Here is a 21,577-nt window from a genome sequence, read left to right on the forward strand (position 1 = left end):
GACCTGCTCTGCTCATGGCTCAGGGGTGGGTATATGGCGCGAGCAGCAGAGACCTATGGAAGCTGGGGATAAATATAGCCATCACTTTATTTCCCTCCATGAGAAGTTACAATTCAAACAGTGTGAATGGTGGTGGGCTGGTGGGAGATGCAGCCCTCTGGAGCCGGGAGAAGCTGGGAGATGTAGTGTGCTGTGTGTTGGCTGTGACAGTTTATTAGACTCCATTAGCTAGTCAATCTGACAGGGAGAGAATGGGTACTAAGATACACCATCTGGGTGTCTGGGGCTGTATGCGTGCATCTCTCTCTCTCTCTCTCTCTCTCTCTCTCTCTCTCTCTCTCTCTCTCTCTCTCTCTCTCTCTCTCTCTCTCTCTCTCTCCCCCATTGTGTCTGTCTGTCTCTCGCTCGTTCTTTCTCAGTTCTCTTCCTCGCTCTGTTTTAAAGCTGTGCCTGTTTATGTCTCCTAGGACTATATTGAGTCTGTGTAGTTGTGTCCCTGTAGTGTTTGGGTCTGTCTGAAAATCCTTACATTACCTAAAGCAGTTTTTTAGGGTAACTGTTGGCGGATAACTTACTGTATGTAATTATATTGTACTAGGCATGTGACTAGGCTACAGGGAGATTCATAGTTCCTGCAACTGTTAGTGCTGTTTCCTACAAAATACACAACAATTAATATGATCACAGAAGTGCACTATACGTACTCATGGCTGTATATACTACCTAGCCTGTTTATTCCAATTACTTGGGTATAAGGCCTTTGTAATGTAAATGTGGCCTCTGTGTATCCGGGTTCATACTTTCTTGTTCTAAAAAGTGTTTCGGTCTCAGCAACAAGCTCTAACCAAACACTTTCAACTAATCAAATCTAAGAGAATTGAGGCAAAAAATTGGAAGATTACAAATGTTCTTGTTTATTTGTTTCCAATCATGTCCATAGCTCAATGTATCTCTAAAACAGGCACTATATAGCACTGCCAGTTACTTTTAGGGTGTTTTCACAAATGTAATTTGGTACCCTGGTTTGGTTTCCTGGAGCACCCTGGTTCGGTTTCCTGGAGCACCCTGGTTCGGTTTCCTGGAGCACCCTGGTTTGGTTTCCTGGAGCACCCTGGTTCGGTTTCCTGGAGCACCCTGGTTCGGTTTCCTGGAGCACCCTGGTTTGGTTTCCTGGAGCACCCTGGTTCGGTTTCCTGGAGCACCCTGGTTCGGTTTCCTGGAGCACCCTGGTTTGGTTTCCTGGAGCACCCTGGTTCGGTTTCCTGGAGCACCCTGGTTCGGTTTCCTGGAGCACCCTGGTTCGGTTTCCCTGGAGCAATTCTACAGAATACGTTTTGCTTTCACAAGACCTGAAAATACCAGTTTCAGGGTGCGATTAGCAAGATGCACATTCTCCATAACGTTAGCAAGCTAGCTCTTTTACAACTGGGGGAAAAAAGATCCACGCAACTCGCGCTGCTGTGTCACGATATCTGGTACTCTGGTCCTGGATCTTGGTCCCGCTACTCACACAGGTCCAGGATTCGTTTCAGCCAGGGTTCGTTTGCGTTTCACACATGCTTTATATCGCGGATCAGGGTACCAAACGCTCCAGGATCAGGATCATAAGGGGATATGTGAAAGCGCCCTTAAATTACCAAATGACAGGGGGCCATGTTGAGCCACATAAAGACCGGATCAAGATATGAAGAGCAATGTGTCATGAGCTTTTAATAAACTGCAACTGTAAATACCAGGCAGCCTTAGCTAGCAAGCAATAACCCCAAGTTTTATGTAAGTTTATTACTCACATTCACGAACAGGGCCATGCTGCTACCTTTCATTTACCTCAGAAAATGGCTTTGAAACAAAGAGGCAAGAATGATTTGATATTAACACCATGGCCCCATAGGGAAAGGACAAACGGAGTGCTGTGCTAACCGGTGTGGAAAGAAACCATCTCACCGTACACACATAGAAAGGTTCTTGGAGTGCTTGGCACGTATTTTATTTCCGAAAATGTGATTTCAAATGTTTAAAATGTCAAGAGGATGAAAAATTGAAAACACACTTATGTTAGTTTCCAGTAGACAGCATATAGCAACGGAGATTTTGTCCTTGAAATCAAATCCAGCTGACAGACACACGCACGCACGCACACACACACCATTTGATTTCATCTTGGCTCCAGACACATTATTTATATGCAAAACCCCCAGAGCCTGAAGTCCTCTTGTTAATATAAGCTTTTCTCACCGCTCCGTGTGACTGACGTGTAGAAGCAGCGGCGTTCCGCCTGTGCTCTGATCGGAAGCGGGAATATGGAGCACGGAAATGAGAGGTCAGTGGAATTTTAGAACACCGTAGTGTGTTCTGAGTGGAGATTAGCCCCTGGATGCGGGGAGCCAGAATTTATCCCAGTTCACCACTCCGAGAGGGAGAATTGAACAGCGGTCGGTTCTCGGGGAATGACATTGAAGTGAATTCACGGTCATCAGGTTTTACTTTAGATTTCCATTATATTCTCACTGCATGGGTGAAGTGTTTGCATGGCACATGCTCGATTCCATTCAACATGTTGTTTATAATGTAGATATGACCTAAACAGAAAAGACACGCTTAGCGCTTAGGGTAGATGTTGACCCTAACCACAGATCTAGGATACCATGACCTTAAACCTCTAATCCTAACATTAGAGGTATGACAAATGAATGAGCCTGTAGGCCTACTAATGATTATGGGTATTTTATATTCCAAGACATGCACACTTTATTTAACTAGGCAAGTCAGTTAAGAACAAATGTGTATTTACAATGACTGCCGGTTAAATGCCTTGTTCAGGGGCAGAACCACAGATTTGTACCTTGTCAGCTCGGGGATTCGATCTAGCAACCTTCCGGTTACTAGTCCAAAACTCTAACCACTAGGCTACTTATTGCCCCATGTAGGATGCACATCTGCCTTAAAGTGTGAATGTACAGTTGAAGTCGGAAATTTACATACGCTTAGGTTCATTAAAACTCATTTTTTCAACCACTCCACACATTTCTTGTTATTAACAAACTATCGTTTTGGCAAGTCGGTTAGGACATCTACTTTATGCATGACACAAGTCATTTTTCCAACAATTGTTTACATACACTAAGTTGACTGTGCCTTTAAACAGCTTGGAAAATTCCAGAAAATGATTTGATGGCTTTAGAAGCTTCTGATAGGCTAATTGACATCATTTGAGTCAATTGGAGGTGTACCTGTGGATGTATTTCAAGGCCTACCTTCAAACTCAGTGCCTCTGCTTGACATCATGGGAAAATCTAAAGAAATTAGCCAAGACCTCAGAAAAACAATTGTAGACCTCCATCTCCACATTGGTTCATCCTTGGGAGCAATTTCCAAACGCCTGAAGGTACCACGTTCATCTGTACAAACAATAGTACGCAAGTATAAACACCATGGGACCACGCAGCCGTCATACCGCTCAGGAAGGAGACGTGCTCTGTCTACTAGAGATGAACGTACTTTGGTGCAAAAAGTGCAAATCAATCCCAGAACAACAACAAAGGACCTTGTGAAGATGCTGGAGGAAACAGGTACAAAGTATCTATATCCACAGTAAAACAAGTCCTATATTGACATAACCTGAAAGGCCGCTCAGCAAGGAAGAAGCCACTGCTCCAAAATCGCCAAAAAAAGCCAGACTATGGTTTGCAACTGCACATGGGGACAAAGATCGTACTTTTTGGAGAAATGTCCTCTGGTCTGATGAAACAAAAATAGAACTGCTTGGCCATAATGACCATCGTTATGTTTGGAGGAAAAGGGGGGATGCTTGCAAGCCGAAGAACACCATCCCAACCGTGAAGCACGGGGGTGGCAGCATCATGTTGTGGAGGTGCTTTGCTGCAGGAGGGACTGGTGCACTTCACAAAATAGATGGCATCATGAGGCAGGAAAATGATGTGGATATATTGAAGCAACATCAAGACATCAGTCAGGAAGTTAAAGCTTGGTCGCACATGGGTCTTCCAAATCGACAATGACCCCAAGCATACTTCCAAAGTTGTGGCAAAATGGTTAAGGACAACAAAGTCCATGTCTCAGTTTTCTCAAGGCTTAAAAATCCTTCTTTAACCTGTCACCTCCCATTAATCTACACTGATGGAGGTGGATTTAACAAATTACATCAATAAGGGATCATATCATTCACCTGGATTCACCTGGTCAGTCTATGTCATGGAAAGAGCAGGTGTTCATAATGTTTTGTACACTCAGTGTATGTCATACACTAAGTAGGATGTTAAACTATTTTGTTAATACGTCACATATAAATACCTTTTGAGGTTGCTCGATACAGGACGCATACGTTTACAGGTGTCCATACAGCAACAGATGATTGCTACTATGCTACTATGTAGTGCTGAATGTTCCTTACTATAGCTTTGGACCCCTCAAGCAGTTGAATACCAGCCTATTGTTTTTAAAAGAAAATGTGTTGGAGCAGCATTAAAACGTCTGACATTGTAAAACTCAGCAGGTTCTTAAATCATTAGGCTTCAAACAAGAGCAACTGCTGACAACGTTTTCATCAACAGGAAACGCAGATTTCTGTACAGTTCCTTCCTCTCCCCCTCTCTCTCTACCTCCTGTATCTGAGCCTGTGTCTGAGGCAATATGTTTGAGATTAGCCTTGATTCTACAGGAGGAAATTCCTCTAATTCTGCAAATACTGTTTCCTGTGTCTAAGGGTCTATCTTCTGTGGTGAACGGAACCTCATTTGCTATGTGAAATATGTGTCCATACAAATATGTCCCTTCTTCTTCTTGGAGGCAAATAGTCTGTTCATGATTTGGTTTTACTGGCAGCCCAGATATAAACCTGTCTTATTTAGCTTTCAGGAGAGTTCTCTTTCTCTCTCTAGAGGTGTGTGGGGATTTCTGAGTGTGGGGTCTGTGTGCATTATGTGTTTGTATATATACTGTAAGAATGTGTGTGTGTGTGTGTGTGTGTGTGTATGCGTGCGCGTGTTGTATGTGTGTGTTTGAATGCCTGTTTTTACCAACCCCATTTTCTATCCTAGCTTCCATCTTCTTCCCGCTAATCTGATACACAATACCCCCTATACGCCCCCTCACAGCTTTATTGGGTCTTATTATCCTGTTGCTCTGATCCAATATGACAGTATTGATTGTGTTGAAATGCAATCTAGGCAAAGATAGCAGAGGAGTAAACAAGCTCAATTTAACCAAACACCTCTGCCCCAGCCTTCACACAACCCAAATGAGGAACAAAGATATTTGTCTGCTGTAAAAAGAGGATATATTGTATCCTCTCATGGCTGTTCTTGGACTTTATAAAGAAGGCACTGGGTTGTTGCTCACTGTTCAGAGGAAGTGTCCTCATTCTGGAAAATCTTGACCTCACTTCCTGAAAGCTAGGTTTGAACATTTCTGTTTTCAAAGAAGGTCTTGGTTGAAGGTTAATCTCAAGGTGCATGAGGCTTTGGTTTTCTGTGAAAGCTTGAAATTGGAATGACAAGATACAGAATGTACTGAGAGTGTATGCATGTGCACACTTAAAATGGCAGATCTGAACATGTACAGTTGTTTTTCATTAATCTTCATTCTCATTCAGTTAGTGGAATTCCAGTTGTCATTCAAAAAGTGTCACTGAATAATTGACATGCACAGCTCGAGACTGCTATGCTACTTACTGCTTATCCTACAGCCATTCTCTCCCATCAACCACTAATGTAGAGCTTCAGACATTCTGGAGCTGTTTGAACTCCTCTGAGCTGGCGTGTTATGAAAAGTCTGACTTTTCAAAAGCATATTTTTTAGTTATATCTCATTAGATCGATGTAGATATGGGGGGGGGGGGGGGGGGGTTCTCTTCAGATTTCTGCTGTGAGAACCAACACAAGACTCCACTGAGAAATCATCAACCCTCAAATAAACCTGAAGGACTAGAGTAGCCTACCCACTGATGACTTATCCTCAGCTATCGACAAACTTGGGAAAATGTTTGCTAAACGGTGTTCATTCGACTCCGTTGGGCTATCTGGGTTCTCTGAAAACCACACAGAAGAAAAGTATCGTATTGGCAAAATGTCTTCTCTAAATAGTCATGTCAAGGTTTGAGCCCACCTCACCAACACACACTGGTTGCGTGTGCTTTCTCCATGAGCCTGTCTCTCATACTGTGTAAACTGAGTCAATCGTACGTAGCACTAGTCGTCTCTATCTGTTCTCTTTAATAATATATTCATATGTTTTTCAGTCATTCTCCTGCATCTTACTTATTTCATCATTCATGGGAACACGGGTCTTGTCCTTCAAGAATTCAGTACATCGCTTGTGAAGTATGTAGGTATCACAGCGTCAATTATATATATAATAATCCTCTATGCCTATTCTGGTCATTTAGAAACAAAAGATAAAGGTGTTTCGCAGGCGCTGTTGGCAATTACTTCTAATAAAGATCATAGACACATTCCGTAATTATTGCAGATCTGTCACGTATTTCACTCATACGTCTGAGTTGTTAGCGAGGTCCCAGGCATTGTTTCCATGGGTTCAATCATTATGCTGGGGATGGTTTCCATGACGATCTACCACCTGTTGTCTGGTGGAGCTCCCATCTGCTGGGAGACTGAGGTGTGAGTACAGGGCTTTCTGTAATGGGAGTTAATGACTACTGAAGAGGGTGTGGATGATTAGAGTATCTGTTTATTCATTTAGGATAGCGTCTCTTGATGTATCCCACTGGCCCCTTCAGACTCAGTCTGGGGAATCAGTTAGAGTATGGGGTCCTCTTGTTTCCCATATGCCTCCCTAACTTTTGTTACGGCAAATGCTAGTGCATCTCTACGGAAAATATGAGGAAGAGTAGAGTTATTTATTTATGCTATGTAAGAGAATGAGATGATTCACACCATGTGTGCAGGTGCAGACATGTGTTACAGTGCCGGCTGGACATAGAAGTGGATTCATCTACTCTATACAGTTATGAAAACACTTAGTGCCTTCAGAAAGTATTCACACCCCTTGACTTTTTCCACATTTTGTTGTGTTACAGCCGGAATTTAAAATGGACTAAATTGAGATTGTGTGTCACTGGCTTACACACAATACCCCATCATTTCATAGTGGAATTATGTTTTTAGACATTTTTACAAATGAAATAAAAATTGAAAGGCTGAAATGTCTTGAGTCAATTAGTATTCAACCCCTTTGTTATGGCAAGTCTAAATAAGTTCAGGAGTAAAATTAGCTTAACAAGTCACACAACTTGCATGGACTCACTCTCTCTGTGTAATAATAGCGTTTAACATGCTTTTGAATGACTCATCTCTGTACCCCACACATACAATTATCTGTAAGGTCCCTCAGTCTAGCAGTGAATTTTAAACACAGATTCAACCACAAAGACCAGTAGGTTTTCCAATGCCTCGCAAAGAAAGGCAACTATTGGTAGATGGGTAAAAAAAGGAGACATTGAACATCCCTTTGAGCATGGTGAAGTTATTATACTTTGTATAGTGTATCAATACACCCAGTCACTAAGATACAGGTGTCCTTCCTAACTGAGTTGCTGGAGAGGAAGGAAACCGCTCAGGGATTTCACCATGAGGCCAATGGTGACTTTAAAACAGTTAGAGTTTAATTGCTGTGATAGGAGAAAACTGAGGATGGATCAACAACATTGTAGTACTCCACAATACTAACCTAAATTACAGAGTGAAAAGAAGGAAGTCTGTAGAGAAGAAAAATATTCCAAAACATGCATCCTGTTTGCAATAAGACACGAAAGTAAAACAGAATTTTTTGGGGCAATTTCTGAATACAAATCGTTATGTTTGGGGCAAATCCAACAAAACACATCACCGAGTACCACTGTTCAAATTTTCAAGCATGGTGGTAGCTGCATCATGTCATGGGTATGCTTGTCATCGGCAATGACTATGGAGTTTTTTAGGATAAAAAGAACTGGAGGAAAACCTGGTTTATTCTGCTTTTCAACAGACACTGGGAGACAAATTCACCTTTCAGCAGGACAATAACCTAAAACATAAGCCAAATATACACTGGACTAGCTTACCAAGATGACATTGAATGTTCCTGAGTGGCCTAGTTACAGTTTTGACTTAAAGCGGCTTGAAAGTATATGGCAAGTCTTGAAAATGGCTGTCTAGCAATGATCATTCAACAACTTGACAGCTTGAAGACATTTTTAAAGAATAATGTGAAAATATTGTACAATCTAGGTTTGCAAAGCTCTTAGAATTACCCAAGAAGACTCACAGCTGTAATCGCTGCCAAAGGTGATTCTAACATGTATTGACTCAGGGGTGTGTATATTTATGTAAATTAGATTAATGTATTTTATTTTCCATACATTTGCAAACATTTCTAAAAACATGTTCCACTTTGTCATTATAGGGTGTATGTAAATGGGGGAGAAAAAATACATGTAATCCATTATGAACTCAGGCTGTAGCACAACAAAATGTGGAATAATTCAAGAGGTATGAATACTTTCTGAAGGCACTGCATGTGGTTTCTCAAGAGGCCTGCATTTAGCTGAAAAACATGTAACACCTCATTAATAGTTTTACGCTGCCACATTTTATCATCAAACATATTCGAGTTCACAGCCTTTGAGATGGGGCTTGTACTCAGCCCTGAGGTATACCACTACATTATCTACTACTGCACTGAGGTGTTCTACTCCATTGGGTTATTATTTAAAATGTTGGACCTTTTATTTAACTAGGCTTTATGTATTGAGTTGCAGTTGTGGTGGTTCTCCGTACTCCGTACCAAGGGCACTACATGAGATGTTTAAACTGGTGATCCCAGAGGAATGCCGGGGACCTAGGGCTGTTTGCATGTCATTATCAATGTGGATACCGCCTTCCACCCACGTACAATACAGAAACAGACACACACACACAACCTCCGCCACCCACAGGTACCCAGACAGACCTACCATACAGCCTTGTGGTTTATAATATCTCTCTATATGGAAAGATATGATCCCCATAGTCATAGTGTGGTGATTTATACATCTAGTACAAACACAGACGGTAGGCATTATAGATGAACCCTGGAGGATAACATAAAAACTATTTCATTTTTCACTAAGACAGATTCCCCATGTTTTCCTAAGAATAAATATTCTCACAACTGTGGAGCTGTGGTCATTGGTATCCCTCCCCAAAACATTCTCATATATTATATAAACCAAGAACAGAAGTAAAGAAGATTATGGACTTGAGAGTAAACAGAAATGCATTTGATGCCAGGAACAAGGTGCCTGTAAATAAGGAATGGAAATCTTGCCTTGTTGAAGGGGTTTACTCCTTATGTTAATCACAAGCTACTTTGTCAAATTCTAATCTCCATAATTTACTATTCTAATTTTGGATCTTCCAATCAATTGGCGTTGAACACTTCTCTTATTCAAGTGTGGCTTCTTTCAATGGAACCCTAATGTCAGAAAATGTTATGGAAATGGACTCAAACCTAAAGGGAGGAAGGAGAAACTAATGTACTGATGTGGAGCCAGACTTGGGTTCAAATAGTATTTGAGATTTTGAGTGTTTACTTGATCCTGCCTGGAGTTTTTTTTCGATTGGTTCAATTGCGGCCAGGCAATCTCTGTCAAACACAGCTAAAGTATTTGAAAGATTCAGAATACTATTTGAACCCAGGTCTGCTGTGGTGCACCACTGAATGTCGTCAATGGACTCATATGGGCATTGATAAACGCCTGCTCATTTAACACTGCTTGTCTCTCAAGAGCTGCCCGTCTCCGAGCAACAGGGCTATCAACGGATCTACTTTCTCAGAAAACTTGCTTCAGAGACTTCCTGTCAAGAAAATCTGATGGAGGGAGAGACTTAATTCCAGAGAGCCCTTTTTTCCTATTTATAAACCTTTTTACTGGCTGAACAAATTACAGGTAGTTTTCCCTCCATCAAGTCGCCGAGCGCCTTTTCATTTAGCCGTCACAACGTACAGTGTTTAGACATTTAAAGAGGGAGCTTTTAGTTAACTCTGTGCTTTTCCGCTCTTTTATAGGCTTATGTGTGGTTGTGCTGAGATTGAAAGTAGCAGGGGATGCATATGTACATGGTGATCTACAGATGGACGCTTAAATGCACTGTCTAGACTTCAAAAGTACAATTAAATTAGCATTTTAGCAGTCCTTGTTTGAGACTCACTGCCTAGTCAAACGACACACTAAACCAAAGCTCTTCATCGATTATGCCTGCTTCGGACGGGTCCAGACTGCCTACTCTTCTCATGACGCAGTCTGTTACGGTGCCACTGTGTAAGCTGTCATAAGACTTGCATAACCTGTAACAACATCTTGCAGGCTAGCAGTGACTTTTCCTCCCTCTGGAACATGACCCCTGGCAGTAGTTCAGTTTGAAATGAACAGAATGTGGTCATCTTCAACACTGTATCTGAGAAGGGAACAGGAGCAGCTTGTCTCCCGGTTATCTCCCACTTCGCCAGAGGTGAATGTCTGCGTGTGTGCGAGCGTGAGAGAGCAAGCATACATGTGTGTGCGTGTCTGTCTCTGTGTGTGTTTGAGAGATTGTGTGCTTACCGGGGTTGCTGTGCCTAAGTCTTAGAGAGTGTGCATTTTTGTTTACCTCTGAGCGAGTGGCGGGCCAATGCACGGCACCAGCAGGCCTCTCACAATGACTCATTAGTTAGGTAATTAAGGCACAAGGCTGTGCCCCCGGGGCTCCACAGTGGAGCACTGTGAGCTAGGACTACTAATGATACTGTTAGGCTGAGCAGAGAGGGATGTAAGGAAAGTATGGTCCATAGGTTCTGCTCTCAACAAAGGAGGGTGGTGGGGGGAAGAAATGGGGGAGAGGTGTGGACAGGGGACCTGCCGACATTTTCATTATGCGTCTATGAAAGCTAATGGCATAGGGCAGGGCCTGGACAGGGGATACGGGTCCAGAGGTTGTGCTCAGTGGAAAGAAGGGTTCAGGGAGACAGAGTATTTTAATTGGACACAGATGAGGGTATGAGAACTTTGGATACTTACAGTATACTGCAAGGGTGGGTTAACACAGACTTTAAATAGTCTTCTGTGGTCATTTGTAAGGCTTTATGAACTGCCGTAGACCCCGTAGGTATTCCCACAATACACAACCATGTACTCCCGTTAGGGGAGAAATAGGGAAGGGGTGCGGCTATTGTCATTTTGAGCACGGTGCTACATTAGTCATTGTCATATGGAGGTCCCTTCCTGTATGGTTTCAGGATATTCTACTCTACAGTATGCATCTCGTTTTGTCATGCAAAACACCACTTCCCATACCCTGATCTCAAAGCAGCTAACTTTTTCAATTGAATGAAATGATACTATAATCTTCAAGTTGTTTGTACATCAGTTTGAATATGATATTGTCCATAAGCAAAATGAGTTATTAGTGTGGTAGGAAAATATACAGCGCTTTAATTGTGATGAGGGAAAATGATGCTGAACAGCAGATAGCAGTAAGAACGTTTCACTTTTCCCTGAGTCCTAATAGCTAATTTATTCCGGGTCTATTTTTCCCCACTCAAGTTTCATGCAAATCGTATTGAACCATGTCCCCCAGCGGCGGAGTACCGAGTGTCGGTGGAGCCCACACGCTCAAATCTCTCAGCTTATTAATTTCCTATTTACTCATTTAATTTTTAATACATTGACTGATGGAAGTGCAACAGCCGAGCTTAACGGTGCTTACATGGAACTGATGGTAGAGGGCGAATGAACAAATGAGCCGGTGTCATTATAAGGGATGTCAGAGTCTACACATGTCTTAATGCTGTATGGCAAGTGGGGTGTATGATGCTAATATATTGTAAACATGTTGGCACTGCAACATTGTATCATTAGAGGATGTCAAAATAGTGACATCTACCCATTGTAGTTAGAGTATATTTCACCTGGGCTGACATTAGTTGAATGTCACCTTTGATGACATATACCTCGCATGATATAATTAAGTGATAATGCCCAAGAAGCCAGTGTTTGGAAGATACATTGGCACGGGTGTCAGGCACGAGACGAAGTCAAACACTGGCTTCGAGGGCATAATCACTTTTATACAACGGGTTACCAACATATTAAAATAATGATTGACATTTTCATTAAAAAAATATATTTTTATGATTTTATTCATACAATTTCACCCTTCCACAAGAAATAGTCCCGACACAAATCTAGGGTTGCTACCCAAGCCGTTAGTTCTATCGGTTCGGTTGCCAGAAATGCGACCCAGTCGTTCAGTCTTTTTGTTCTGTGTCTACGGACGCGACCCAGGAATTAATTCTAAATGTTCCATTGCCATATTGGCTGGCAACGTTCTAATCCCTTGCTTGCTAGCTAGCCAACTACGGCTAATTTACAGTCACGTTAAACAATGCAGCCAGAATAACAACGAAGTAGCTGCATTTGCATTTGTTTAAGCTGTTTAACATTTCTTTAAGCTGTGACATTTATTTGGATACAATCATAATAAGGAGCTGATGATGTACGATTTCACCTGGCATAGAAAATGTGCTTTCTCGTCATGACACTGTTGTTCACAGGAGCTCGCCAACAACACAGCTAACACAATCAATTCAAACTGAAGCTGGAAAGACTTCAAACTAGCTGCACTTCGTTTAGTTTGACCTGTTTTTTATTGATAGTTCTTTGTATATATCCATAAAAATTATGCTGAGTCATGATTTTGACTGGCTGAGAAAATCTTCCTGTCTGTCTCATCCCGACTCCCAAAATGTTCATTACTATGGGACAGCTGGAGGTCGAATTTGAATATTGAAACAATGTTGCAAATGTTGGAGAGACAGACAGCAAGGTTTATACAAATCGCTGTTGAAATCTAAATGTTAGTCTAAAATAAATGTGAGATGATGTCTTGATGCTTTTTATAGTGGAGATCAAGTTTATAAATTGCCTGGCTGGGCTGATGATACAGCAGATTGCGCAGTCAGATGGAACAGAGTAAATAGGCATTTTAACGTCATAGATTTAGTCAGTGGTAACTGGTGGAATAGACACTGGCTGGAATGCGGTTTATACCAATCAGCATTCAGGATTAGAACCACCGTTGAATAATATGTCACATTTACAGTGCCATCAAAAAGTTACTCATACCCCTTGACTTATTCCACATTGTTGTGTTACAGCCGGAATTCAAAATTGATTAAATATTTAACTACACACAATACCCCATAATGACAAAGTAAAAACATGTTTTTAGAAATGTTTGCAAATGTATTGAAAATGAAATTCAGAAATATCTCATTTACATAAGTATTCACACCCCAGAGTCAATACATGTTAGAATCACCTTTGGCAGTGATTACAACTGACACATTTTAATAAATGTAGGTTTTGAAACGTATGAATGCGTCATAACCAGCCATAAAATAACGCAATATACTGTATGTCACATCAGGTGTAAATATATGGGTCATGACAGTGTTACTACAATGTTGTTGATCCATCCTCAATTTTCTCCTTTCACAGCCATTAAACTCTGTAATTGTTTTAAAGTCACCATTGGCCTCATTGTGAAATCCCTGAGCGGTTTCCTTCCTCTCCGGCAACTGAGTTAGGAAGGACGCCTGTATCTTTGTAGTGACTGAGGGTATTGATACACTATCCAAAGTGTAATTAATAACTTCACCATGCTCAAAGGGATATTCAATGTCTGCTTTTTTTCCACAGATCTACCAATAGATGCCCTTGTTTGCCAGGCATTGGAAAACCTCTCTGGTCTATGTGGTTGAATTTGTGTTTGAAATTCACTGCTCGACTGAGGGACCTTACAGATAATTCCACTTTGACATTTTGGGGTATTGTGTGTAGGCTAGTGACACAAAATCTAAATTTAATCCATTTACATTTCAGGCTGTAAGACAACAAAATGTAAAAAAGTCAAGGGGTGTGAATACCCAGGTGGAATATACAGCCTAGGTGAAATACACAGTGCATTCGGAAAGTATTCAGACCCCTTGACTTTTTCCACATTTTGGTACGTTACAGCCTTATTCTAAAATGAATTAATTTGTTTTTCCTCATCAAGCTACACACAATACCCCATAATGACAAAGCAAAAGCAGATTTTTAGAAATGTTTGCAAATTGATAAATAAAAAAACACTGAAATATCACATTTACATAAGTATTCAGACCCTTTACTCAGTACTTTGTTGAAACACCTTTGGCAGCGATTACAGCCTCAAGTCTTCTTGGGTATGATGCAACAAGCTTGGCACACCTGTATTTGGGGAGTTTCTCCCATTCTTCTCTGCAGATCCTCTCAAGCTCTGTCAGGTTGGATGGGGAGCATCGCTGCACAGCTATTTTCAGGTCTCTCCATGTTCGATCGGGTTCAAGTAAAATAAAATAAAATTGTATTTTTCACATTCGCCGAATACAACAGGTGCAGATCTTACCCTGAAATGCTTACCAAGCCATGAGGTCGAAGAAATTGTCTGTAAAGCTCTGGCTGGGCCACTCAAGGACATTCAGAGACTTGTCCCGAATCCACTCCTGCGTCGTCTTGGTTGTGTGCTGAGGGTTGTTGTCCTGTTGGAAGGTGAACTTTTGCCCCAGTCTGAGGTCCGGAGAGCTCTGGAGCAGGTTTTCATCAAGGATCTATCTGTACATTGCTCCGTTCATCTTTCCCTCGGTCATGACTTGTTTCCCAATCCCTGCCACTGAAAACATCCCCACAGCATGATTCTGACACCACCATGCTTCACCGTAGGGATGGTGCCAGGTTTCCTCCAGACACGACGCTTGGCATTCAGGCCAAAGAGTTCAATCTTGGTTTCATCAGACCAGAGAATCTTGTTTCTCATGGTCTGAGAGTACTTTAGGTGCCTTTTGGCAAACTCCAAGCGGGCTGTCATGTCCCTTTTACTGAGGAGTGGTTTTGTCTGGCCACTCTACCATAAAGGCCTGATTGATGGAGTGCTGCAGAGATGGTTGTCCTTCTGGAAGGTTCTCCCATCTCCACAGAAGAACTCTGGAGCTCTGTCAGAGTGGCCATCAGGTTTTTGGTCACCTCCCCGACCTAGGCCCTTCTCCCTCGATTGCTCAGTTTGGCCGGGCAGCCAGCTCTAGGAAGAGTCTTGGTGGTTCCAAACTTCTTTCATTTAAGAATGATGGATGTCACTGTGTTCATGGGGACCTTCAATGCTGCAGAAATGTTTTGCTACCCTTCCCCAGATCTGTGCCTCGACACAATCCTGTCTTGGCGCTCTACGGACATTTCCTTCGATCTCATGGCATGGTTTTTGCTCTGGAATTCACTGTCAACCGTGGGACCTTATATAGACAGGTGTGTGCCTTTCCAAATCATGTCCAATCAATTTAATTTACCACAGGTGAACTCCAATCAAGTTGTAGAAACATCTCATGGATGATCAATGGAAACAGGATGCACCTGAGCTCAATTTCGAGTCTCCTAGCAAAGGGTCTGAATAATTATGTAAATAAGATTTTTCTGTTCTTTTTTTTATAATAAATTTGCTAAAAATTATTTAAATTATTTTTTTCACTTTGTCATTATGGGGTATTTTGTGTAGATTGCTGAGGAATTGTTTTAATTGAATACATTCTAGATTAAGTCAAGGGGTCTGAATACTTTACGAAAGCACTGTATATCACTATAATGTATTGTGTAGTAGGACCAAGATGATTGAGAAGTATTTGAAACTTGTTTGGATCATCATGTTCTTGAGGATGACTTACACACAAGAAAATGTATTCATGTGCACATGTGGTCAATGCCAGGCAGTTGCCATGTAAAGAAGATCAACTTAACTAAAACCTTTTTATTTCTACAAAAATAGGATCCAACAGTTAAACTTATTTTCATCTAATACGGCCTGTGTGTGGACATAACCTGGAGAAGCAGATAATAATGAAAAAACCCCACATTTTGTTTTCTCTTCATTGTTAAATGGGAGTATTTTGTTTGATGACTCTGTGCTAACAGAATTTTTACAGAAAACCAATTCATTGGCTGTCAGCCAGGAGCCTTTTCTTTCATTATTTGTCAAGGTACGATTCATTTTTTTCCCTTCTGTTTATGTAAGTTAATTTATTTTCTGGGTAAACAAAAAAGGGAAAAGAAACTGGCTTCCAATTTGTTGATAACGTTAACCAGACTGCCTCAGTCTGAATATGGGCTTTTCAAACAAGGGCCCTCACGTTTACGATATTAAACGCAAACATTGACATGAGATATACATATACTGCACAGAATCTAATCTGAATTTATCTACTTAAAAAAATGGGTTTCTGTATGGATAACAGGGTCTTATTGCCAAATAAATGCTCTCACCGCGTCACACATTTTTGTGAGACCTCGCATTATCCTGCACTAGGCTTCAAAAGAGATGTTTGAATGATAAATATACATATCGGTTGGCCACCGTAGGAAGGCTTTTGGATTCGATTTCAGGATCAGCTCTAGAGGCAACTTAAGAAGTCCCCTTATGGGTGTGTTTCCATTGGCTCTTAATGAAAAACATATTCCATATTTACTCATCTCAATGGAGTGTTCAGAAAGTAAGCAGAGAGAATTCTAGTCACGTTATTTTATATCCACCATCTCACAGACCCGGCATACATACACAGCACAGAACCAAGCCTCAAGGGAAAGGGTGTGTTGATCACCAAAACAGGAAAATAAAATCACAGGATCACAGAAGGATTAATTACATTTCCAACGGCAGTAGGGCAGAAAAGAAATGATGTTCCACACATTTGATCGGGTGGCCTATTTCTTTTCTCTGTCATGCCGTTTAGCTCTGGGAGCTCCTGTATTGTGTCGGAGTAGGACAGAGTGTGATTGAGAAAATGTGGGGATATTTTTAGCCAACCAGTTACTGGCCTGAGGGGACAGTGGATTCTTTTGTAGCTGTTTCACAATGAACCTCTGGTTCCATGCCCAGGAGAGACTTCAGATCCTCACTGAATCAGCGTTCATCTCCTCCACAATGCTGCTGTTTCCTGGTTGGCAATACAAGGCTTGCTCCACTGCTCCCCTTTCCTCTATTGTTGTTCTGGTGATATCCTGCAGACTCGGTCCTAGGGCCCCCCGGGTGCACGTTTTATTTTTTGCCCTAGCACTACAGAGCAGATTCAAATAATCAAAGCTTGATGATGACTTGGTTATTCGGCCCAGGACAGAGTTTGGGAAACCCGATATACTGTACTGTTAGTCACACTATTGTGTTACAATAGTGTACTATAGACTGGTAGAACAATTGAGTTGTTATATTAATTCACAGACACTCAGTTAACACAGTGAAATGTATCAACCAAAGTAATTGGCAAATAGAAACAGGCACAGTATGTCTTTTTGATTTGTAGTTTGACTGGGAAAACACTAACTTCATCAATTCGCTTGAGTGAACCCATGTCTATAGCACCATCACTCTGTTGGATCTATTCAACCACAAATGCTAATGTTACACAAATTTTGTCCTAAGCATTTTCTTGTTGATGATATGAAGTTGTGAGTATTTCTCCATGACCAAATGATCCTTCCCTGACCGTGACCTCTCATATACTTTCCGTTCCGACGTTCCCATGGACTGTTTCTTCCCACTTTAAGCCGCATTGATTCCAATTACCAGCAGTGACATTCCCACAACTTGTTTCAGGTGACAGATTACAACAGACTCTGCACCCCTCCTCTCCTCCTCCTTCCCTCCATCCTGCTCTTTGTCTTGACTGTCTCCCTAGCGGGCCAACCATTTGGACCTGTTTAAATGTCGCCTCACAGCGTGTTTTGGGAGCTGTGGGTGGCTTGGCCAAGCTGCTTGGATTGTGCTGAGACGACTGGAGATGACTAGGCTTAAAATACACCCCCCCCCCCCCCCCCCTTCCTTCTCCCCCCACGTCAAAATATCTGGTCACTCAGCGAGTCTACTATCTTGTTAATTCCAAGCGTCTGTCTTCACCACTGCTATTGGTAGGTTAAGCCCTGTCGAGAAGGCATCAAAGGTCTCCTCGGAAAGCGGCTTGTATCATAGAGCTAAACAATCAGCTTTGATTGGATTTTTATCCTGTCTTATTAACTCTCAGACCAGGGAGCCAAAGCCAAAGGCATGATGCTAATTGCCAAAACAAACTGAAAATGCTCCGTGGATCAACACTGACATCCGGTCCTGCTTACGTTTGGGTTGTTGTACTGCAGTAAAGTAATATGACATTCGATAGGGACGTTTTCTGTTAGGCAATTTGGTTGACCTCCCTCCGTATCTCTATTTGACCTGGTCATGGATGAGTTCAACTAGATTCCATTTGAATGTAACCTTTTTGTGAGACTTTTCTTGGTTGTCCATGATAGTTCCCTGTGTATGTTTAAAAGTCCTAAAGAAATCCAAAAGCCGAAACGCTTCGGTTCTACTTTTAATAAAGAAGCTTTTATTTATTGAATTCCATTGTCCTCCAAAAGTTGCTGAATCTCCTCTCTGTTTATCACTTTTACCTGAATTTGAGTATCATTCACTGGACTACTACTATAGTCAGTACTATCACTATGACTTCCACTGCCATGACAAAACACCTGAACCAACCACACACATGTTCTTCAGAATCTGTACCTTTTCTCGTTCCCTGTCTTTCAGATGGCTCATCTACACTGTGTCTTTCGTCTGTGCGGGAGCTCCCAGTCCAGCTCCAGGACCTGTACCAGCAGGGCTTCTCCCTAGTTGCCGTTCACCCCTTCATTCATCCCTGTGGTTCCGACGCAGTCAGCCCCCAGCACCAGCTCTACAGGGCCGTGCTGATCCGACTCGATGATGGGTACGAGTACATACACATTGCACTTATTCAGAGCACCTACATTGACACAATTAGCATAAGCCTTATCCAGGGTCAATACATTTGCGTTTATGTAAGCTTTGTCATTACGTAATATGAACAGCAAATAAAAATGAATATCACTACATGGATGTAGACATTGGTTTTACAGAGGTTGTTTTGGGCTAGCTGTCACAGGGCTGTTGTTTTGGTCGTTAGCAAGCAAATAATCTCTTTCCAAGCCTTTGATGCTCCGGCCAACATGTGGAATGGGCCAAAGTCACAGCTGCCCCCCATGTCTGCCCTCCACCCGGGCACCTGTCAGTGTCGCGAGCCCTGGGTGAGAGTCAGCTTGGATCAGGGCATGGTTTTACTCCAAGTGTATGTGAAGGGCATGGTGGGGTGGTACTGGTAGTGGTGGTTTCCGGCTGAAGCCCTGTCTGGCTTGCCTCGTGTGCCCCGTGTTCTACCAGCTGGCTGTTATGAAGGACAGCGGTTTCATGCGTGTTAGGCCACATGAAGGTCTGTCTCTGGGAATGACTGCCTGTGTGAAGTAGAATCAGACACTCACTAGTCACTTTCCCCACAGAGAGGTTAGAGGGGCAGCAGTTAAACCTCTCACCCTCCCCTCTTAACAGTGTTTTATGGCCTGGTCTGTTCTCTCTCGTGGATCCAGAGCCCTGGGGTCGGACAGTGACGCCACACTTCATAAATCCCTGGACTCTCCCCTCGTTGAATTATGATCCAGGAATTCATCTCGAGATTCCTAAAATAAATAATTCCGAACATGGACAGATAATTCCGGCACATTCCTCAGTATATTGGGGTTTAGGCTCCTTGCCCTGTTGTTCTTGTTTTGTGCTTCCTGGTTGCCTAGTGTTGTCTTGAAAGGATCAAACCATTTGGCTGGTACAGGTGGAGGATTTAGTTAGTTGTAAAGCACAACTATCCATCCACTCAGGTGGCTCTTGCCTTCTTTCTAAAGACAGCCTGTGCCCATTAATGAGCTCCTAGGGTCTAGGGAAATACATCACACCTCTCTCCCACTGTCTTTACACAAAAACCACTAGCAAACAAGTTCAAGACACTAATCCTATGCTGGGAGCACATAAATATTGATTTTGTATGAAAAGGGATGGATGAATGGGCAGCAGTATGGTTTTTACACACCGACATGGTTGCCTTCCTCTGAAGGAAAAAAGAGAATATGAGGAGAGGAATAGAAAGCGGTAGAGAGAGAAAACAAGATCACAGCTGGAGTGTGAACGAGCAGGAGTTAGAAAGAGAGAAAGGGCTGCCATCCTTTGATGGCTCCGGCCAAACCGTCCTGCTTTATCTCAGAGTCTGTCACCGTGGAGACAGCTGCTCACATCAGCACCAGCCCCGGGGGGGGGTGGGGGGGGGGATAAAAGAGAAAGAACAAAACAAAAATCAACCAGGTAGCATCTTCCTCTCCTATTCCCTTGTCAGTCCCTTGAATCAGGGAGCGAAAACTGCAGATGACAGCGCAACCATTCATCACTCTCCCAAAGCAAACAGACCCAAAAGTGTCTTCTTCGCTCTGCAGTGCGCTATGCGTCAGCTGGAGACAGACAGAAGGAGAGACAGACAGAGGGGGAGAGATAGTGTGTGTGTGTGTGTGAGAGAACCAGAACAAGAACAGCAGCTAGGCTATGCTTAGCAGCAGCTGGATGTGCTGTGTTTAGTATGCACACAATGTCTCTTTGGATACAATCCCAGCCAATTTTCTACAGTATTAGCCTCAATTGTAAAGCCTCAGTGAACAAGGGTATAGCTGCACAGTAGTGTGACATTGCAAAAGCTTCTAGAGCCAGGAATTACACAGGGGCAGGTAGCTTATATAGAGCTGGGAGCCAGTATTGTTCATGTTAAACACTGTCACCTGGAATAACTATTTAGTTTAAGATAATCTCTCAAACTTGTATAATTTCAGCCAGTAGTTTTGAAAGTGGCGCTCACGAGCCAAAAGTGGTCCCTTTTTTTTGTGTACTATGTCATCAAATTGGGTACTACAGTACGTCATTCATTTTGTATGATATGTTATGTCCTGCAAATGTTGTCGATTTTTTTGCAACTATATGTTTCAAATCCAATTTATACTATACGTTCCGAATTTGTTGTGCTTAAAATCATGGAGTGCATCTTTAAGTAGGCCATAACTTTAAAAGCCTGTTGTCTCTGACTGTGATTTGTTGCTGGTGACCGTGGTAACCTGCTCAAATCTGTGGATCAGAGAGAATAGATAGGACCATTTTAATTTTCAAATGTCAACTGTCAAATTTCCCAATGTTCAATTTGGTTGCGGCGTAGAGGGGTTACAGTTCAGCAGGCAGTGTCTGATGGGATATATTCATCATCTATTGGATAATTGTAGAATTCACATGCGCTCTGGGAGAGAGCTGTATGGACCAGAAACCATTAGAGGGGATTCGTCCAAAGAAATTATTCATGACTCTGTGAAAAGCTGACATTAGAAAATGATGTGCTATATTATTAAAGGCCAGGGATGAAAGATTGCTAAACACAGGTTCGATGGTCGATCCTGACCGAGCCGTTGTCATGGAGATTGTGATTTTTGGAATTGCGATTTTGGCGCCCGATGTGAGGGCTTCTGGGTTTAGAGCTACATTCTGGGTTTCAAAAAACTTAATCACGCCCCACCATATCAAGAATTAAAATAACCATCCCCAGATTCCAAATCCCAGACTGTGCCTTTAATACTCCC

The 21,577-nt window shown here is 42.2% G+C and overlaps 1 protein-coding gene across 1 annotated transcript in view; it reads left to right on the top strand.

Annotated features, from left to right (window-relative positions):
- Nucleotides 1-21,577, top strand: part of LOC120048380 (raftlin-like) — a 75,801-nt gene that overhangs the window by 15,200 nt on the left and 39,024 nt on the right. Inside the window, exon 3 of the mRNA XM_038994304.1 lies at nucleotides 18,657-18,834. Within this exon, the coding sequence (XP_038850232.1) occupies nucleotides 18,657-18,834 (178 nt within the window). The remainder of the gene's footprint in view (nucleotides 1-18,656; nucleotides 18,835-21,577) is intronic.

This window comes from Salvelinus namaycush, chromosome 5 (genome assembly GCF_016432855.1).
Source record: "Salvelinus namaycush isolate Seneca chromosome 5, SaNama_1.0, whole genome shotgun sequence".
NCBI classification, from domain to species: Eukaryota; Metazoa; Chordata; class Actinopteri; order Salmoniformes; family Salmonidae; genus Salvelinus; species Salvelinus namaycush.